Source organism: Muntiacus reevesi, chromosome 9 (genome assembly GCF_963930625.1).
Source record: "Muntiacus reevesi chromosome 9, mMunRee1.1, whole genome shotgun sequence".
Classification (NCBI taxonomy): Eukaryota; Metazoa; Chordata; class Mammalia; order Artiodactyla; family Cervidae; genus Muntiacus; species Muntiacus reevesi.
Window position 1 is genome coordinate 2394817 of NC_089257.1, and position 6135 is coordinate 2400951.

The window sequence follows — 6135 nt, forward strand, 5'->3', positions numbered from 1 at the left end:
ATCTCAGTGGCGAGAGATCTCTCTCCCCTCTCTTCTTAGGGCTGTACTGCTCCATGATCTTGACTTCACAACATTATCATATTCTGATTTTTTTCTCCAAGCTCCTTTATTTAGGTTTTAATGGTCTTTTCTAGTTTTGTGGATTTAATATGACATGTGAAGTTTAAACCATTAGCAAATTGCCAATATAGTTTTTTGGATGGACTGATGCTGAAGCTAAAGCTCCAAATCTTTGGCCACCTGATGCAAAGAACTGACTCATTGGAAAAGACTCTGATACTGGGAAAGATTGAAGGCGGGAGGAGAAGAGATGACAAAGGATGAGATGGTTGGATGGTTTCACCGACTCAATGGACAAGAGTTTGAGTAAACTCTGGGAGTTGGTGATGGACAGGGAGGCCTGGCGTGCTGCAGTCCATGGGGTCGCAAAGAGCTGGACATGACTGAGTGACTGAACTGAGCTGAATATAGTTCAAATTAATAAAATCTGATGCAAGAGGTCCAATTGTTTACTCAACCTTTTTTAGCTAAAAGGAATCTCAAACTCACCATGACTAATCTGAAATCATCTTTCTTATTCTTTCTGAAATATCTGTTTCTTCTACACCATTCCCTCTGTTGCTATACAAAAAATGGAGTCATCACTGTTTCCCATTTCTCTAAAGTATTTCGTTCAATACATTGTGAAATCCAGCCAGCTCTATTTTGAAATATATCTAGAACTGAAAACTTTCTCATTGCCTCTTTTTTTTTTTTTTTTTAATTTTATTTTATTAGTTGGAGGCCAATTACTTCACAACATTTCAGTGGGTTTTGTCATACATTGACACGAATCAGCCATAGAGTTACACGTATTCCCCATCCCGATCCCCCCTCCCACCTCCCTCTCCACCCGACTCCTCTGGGTCCTCCCAGTGCACCAGGCCTGAGCACTCGTCTCAAACATCTCACCTGGGCTAGTGATCAGTTTCACCATAGATAATATACATGCTGTTCTTTTGAAACATCCCACCCTCACCTTCTCCCACAGAGTTCAAAAGTCTGTTCTGTACTTCTGTGTCTCTTTTTCTGTTTTGCATATAGGGTTATCATTACCAGCTTTCTAAATTCCATATATATATGTGTTAGTATGCTGTAATGTTCTTTATCTTTCTGGCTTACTTCACTCTGTATAATGGGCTCCAGTTTCATCCATCTCATTAGAACTGATTCAAATGCATTATTTTTAATGGCTGAGTAATATTCCATGGTGTATATGTACCACAGCTTCCTTATCCATTCATCTGCTGATGGGCATCTAGGCTGCTTCCATGTCCTGGCTATTATAAACAGTGCTGCGATGAACATTGGGGTGCACGTGTCTCTTTCAGATCTGGTTTCCTCGGTGTGTATGCCCAGAAGTGGGATTGCTGGGTCACATGGCAGTTCTATTTCTAGTTTTTTAAGAAATCTCCACACTGTTCTCCATAGTGGCTGTACTAGTTTGCATTCCCACCAACAGTGTAAGAGGGTTCCCTTTTCTCCACACCCTCTCCAGCATTTATTTCTTGTAGACTTTTGGATAGCAGCCATCCTGACTGGCGTGTAATGGTACCTCATTGTGGTTTTGATTTGCATTTCTCTGATAATGAGTGATGTTGAGCATCTTTTCATGTGTTTGTTAGCCATCTGTATGTCTTCTTTGGAAAAATGTCTGTTTAGTTCTTTGACCCATTTTTTGATTGGGTCATTTATTTTTCTGGAATTGAGCTTCAGGAGTTGCTTGTATATTTTTTGAGATTAATCCTTTGTCTGTTTCTTCATTTGCTATTATTTTCTTCCAATCTGAGGGCTATCTTTTCACCTTACTTATAGTTTCCTTTGTAGTGCAGAAGTTTTTAAGTTTCATTAGGTCCCATTTGTTTAGTTTTGCTTTTATTTCCAATATTCTGGGAGGTGGGTCATAGAGGACCCCGCTGAGATTTATGTCAGAGAGTGTTTTGCCTATGTTCTCCTCTAGGAGTTTTATAGTGTCTGGTCTTACATTTAGATCTTTAATCCATTTTGAGTTTATTTTTGTGTATGGTGTTAGAAAGTGATCTAGTTTCATTCTTTTACAAGTGGTTGACCAGTTTTCCCAGCACCACTTGTTAAGGAGGTTGTCTTTTTTCCATTTATATCCTTGCCTCCTTTGTCAAAGATAAGGTGTCCATAGGTTCGTGGATTTATCTCTGGGCTTTCTATTCTGTTCCACTGATCTATATTTCTGTCTTTGTGCCAGTACCATACTGTCTTGATGACTGTGGCTTTGTAGTAGAGTCTGAAGTCAGGCAGGTTGATGCCTCCAGTTCCATTCTTCTTTCTCAAGATTACTTTGACTATTCGAGGTTTTTTGTATTTCCATACAAATTGTGAAATTATTTGTTCTAGTTCTGTGAAAAATACCGTTGGTAGCTTGATAGGGATTGCATTGAATCTATAGATTGCTTTGGGTAGAATAGCCATTTTGACAATATTGATTCTTCCAATCCATGAACACGGTATGTTTCTCCATCTGTTTGTGTCCTCTTTGATGTCTTTCATCAGTGTTTTATAGATTTCTATGTACAGGTCTTTTGTTTCTTTAGGTAGATATACTCCTAAGTATTTTATTCTTTTTGTTGCAATTGTGAATGGTATTGTTTCCTTAATTTCTCTTTCTCTTTTTTCATTGTTAGTATATAGGAATGCAAGGGATTTCTGTGTGTTAATTTTATATCCTGCAACTTTACTATATTCATTGATTAGCTCTAGTAATTTTCTGGAAGAGTCTTTAGGGTTTTCTATGTAGAGGATCATGTCATCTGCAAACAGCGAGAGTTTCACTTCTTCTTTTCCTATCTGGATTCCTTTTACTTCTTTTTCTGCTCTGATTGCTGTGGCCAAAACTTCCAAGACTATGTTGAATAGTAGTGGTGAGAGTGGGCATCCTTGTCTTGTTCCTGATTTCAGGGGAAATGCTTTCAATTTTTCACCATTGAGGGTGATGCTTGCTGTGGGTTTGTCATATATAGCTTTTATTATGTTGAGGTATGTTCCCTCTATTCCTGCTTTCTGGAGAGTTTTAATCATAAATGAGTGTTGAATTTTGTCAAAGGCTTTCTCTGGATCTATTGAGATAATCATATGGTTTTTATCTTTCAATTTGTTAATGTGGTGTTTTACATTGATTGACTTGCGGATATTAAAGAATCCTTGCATTCCTGGGATAAAGCCCACTTGGTCATGATGTATGATTTTTTTAATATGTTTTTGGATTCTGTTTGCTAGAATTTTGTTAAGGATTTTTGCATCTATGTTCATCAGTGATATTGGCCTGTAGTTTTCTTTTTTTGTGTCTCATTGCCTCTTTCACTACCAGCCTACTCCAAGTCATCAGCATCTGTTACAGAGATGAATGAGATTAACGCGAAGAAAAATGAAATGGGTGAAATCATAGTGTACTAGACGTCATTCTCACATGTACATTTTCCTTATCCTCAGCTACATTTTGAGTCCCGAGAGATTCTGTCACTACCTTCTAATAGTAAGAATATCTTCATTGATTGTATTCTGTTAATTGCCAGGCAATGTCAGTGTATCCATTTTATAGATGGATAAACTGAGGCTAAGACACACTAGTTAATACGCAGTGTCACTCTGGGGAAAAAAAATGAATTCTTACTTGGTATATCTGTAATGTCCTCTATGTGAGTAGACAACAAATATTGTATGAAAAGTTGGAGGAAGGGGTGAGTGGAATATGACAGTGGAAAAAATTTGGGGCAGAAGCAAATAAAATGCATCAGGACACAGGACACTCAATTTTCTAGTTACCTGGAATTCCTCTAATCTTCTTCTCAAATCAATGCATAGACGGTAATTGTGACCTATCCATAATACATAAAAGCCTGCAATGCCAGTTTGTATTCTCTCTCCAGTTTGACAATGAGTTCAAGGGACAACTGATGGACAAATGATATTGAGTAATACCCGAAGTCAGTCATGGTACAGGATGGAGCAGGAATGTGCATCCTGATGTCTCTATTCTGAACTCACACTTTTAACGTTTTTTTAATTCTCTAGACGTCTTTATTCCTTGTACAGGATTCACTACGGTATCCCAATCTGTGGAAATTGCATATTCTTTGTATCCCATTATCCTTTGAGACTACTGAAGACTAGAAAATGATATACTAAACTATGTTTTAGTAGAATATAACACTGCTCCATACAATAGCAGTAATTGAAATGAAATGAAGTAATTTACAGGGACCTATTTTACTGAGTAAATATTCAATAAAGTGTATAAAAATTTGAATTGTGACGCTAGCATATCTAATTTAATAACAAATCCTGTGATTCTCTGTAAGTCACCTTTTGTCTCTGAACTTTAATTTTGATAATTTATTAAGATAGAAGATAGGGTTGTATTATTTCCAAAATCATTTAAGCTAGAACAATCTATTTTCCACCAATGTTTCGAAATTACAGTTTGTTATTACGCCCATGTAACTTCAAAGAATTTTGATACAAGGTATATACTTGACATAATGATAATTCTAACTCTGTTGCTAACAAGCTCCTCTTTTCTCTTGCTATAGGCCGTTCGCATGCTGCACAAATGATCCCCAAGGAGAACAGTACGGTCGTGACTGAGTTCATTCTTGCCGGGATAACTGATGACCCACAACTGCAGCTCCCACTCTTTCTAGTGTTCACGCTCATCTACCTCCTCACGCTGGCTGGGAACCTGGGGGTGGTCACGCTGATCCTGCTGGACTCTCGTCTCCACACCCCCATGTACTTCTTCCTCAGCCACCTCGCGCTGGCGGACTTCGGTTACTCCACGGCCGTCACTCCCAAAGTGATGGCTGGATTACTTGTAGGAGACAAGGTCATTTCCTATAATGCCTGTGCCGCTCAGTTTTTTTTCTTTGCTGTCTTTCTCATTATGGAAAGCTCTCTCTTGGCCTCGATGGCCTATGACCGTCATGCGGCGGTGTGTAAGCCCCTCCATTACACCACCATCATGACGCCCAGGGTGTGCGCCCGGATCGTCATAGGGTTTTATGTCCTTAGTTTTCTGGAGGCCTCTGTGCACACTTGGAACGCGTTCAGTCTCTCTTTCTGCGGGTCCAATGTGATTGACCACTTTTTCTGTGACGCCACTCCCCTCCTGGCTCTCTCCTGCTCAGACAGCAACAGGAGCGAGATGGTTTTATTTCTTTTGGTTGGCGTCAGTGTCGTCTTTTCTAACCTGGTCATCCTGGTCTCCTACCTGTTTATCCTTGTCACCATTCTGAGGGTGCGCTCATCTGAAGGGCGCCAGAAGGCCTTTTCCACCTGTGCTTCCCACCTCACTGCTGTCTCCATCTTCTACGGGACAGCTTCCTTCATGTACCTAGAAACCGGCTCCCGCCACTCCATGGACACAGACAAAATGGCGTCCGTGCTCTACGCCGTGGTCGTTCCCGCGCTGAACCCGCCGGTCTACAGCCTGAGGAACAGAGAGGTCAAGAGGGCGTTAAAAAAGGCTGTGGGGAAGGCAAAGTCTTCTATAGGATTCAAATTTAATTAAGTAGAAACACATTTCCTATGTAGCAATCAAGCTAGGGAAAATATTGACTTCTTAGACCAACAGTTTTATAAATTATTCATGTACTTTCTCAAATCCTTTATTAAGTGTATGATGCAAATGGGTTTACAAATATGATATCTCAAGAAACATAGTTTAGGTATTATCAACCTTGAACTCAGACATCTTATATAAAATTTCTCTTTAACTGCATTTCATTATTTCATATGATCAGCCCACTCTCATTTCATTCAATGTATATCAAGTAAATGCCCAAAGAAACATCATTTATGGGAACCTCTTGTAAATCCATTGTAACCTCTTGTAAATCCATGAATGGACAAAAAATGAGTTCAGTATAAATAAGATTAGGCTATTAGAATATATTTGTAGTATATATTATATAATTTAATAAAACAATGATTTTGGTGTCTGATAATGCATTCTTAAATATAAACTTGGTGCCAAATACCCTGGCTATAGTTTTATTGCTTAATGTTTTGTTTTCTTTTTCTTCCTGTTTCAATGATAATAAGCATAATTATATGGCCATCTTTAAC

General features: G+C 38.8%; 1 protein-coding gene across 1 annotated transcript; it reads left to right on the forward strand.

Moving 5' to 3' along the window:
• The first annotated feature begins 4621 nt into the window (after nt 1–4621).
• On the forward strand, nt 4622–5578 carry LOC136174582 (olfactory receptor 5B12-like). Its single transcript, XM_065944757.1, has one exon. It carries the CDS (start codon nt 4622–4624, stop codon nt 5576–5578), a length of 957 nt encoding a protein of 318 aa, XP_065800829.1.
• Nucleotides 5579–6135: the final 557 nt, after the last annotated feature.

Coding starts and splice junctions, on each gene's coding strand:
- LOC136174582 (XM_065944757.1), top strand. CDS start 4,622: ATGATCCCCAAGGAGAACAGTACGGTCGTGACTGAGTTCATTCTTGCC.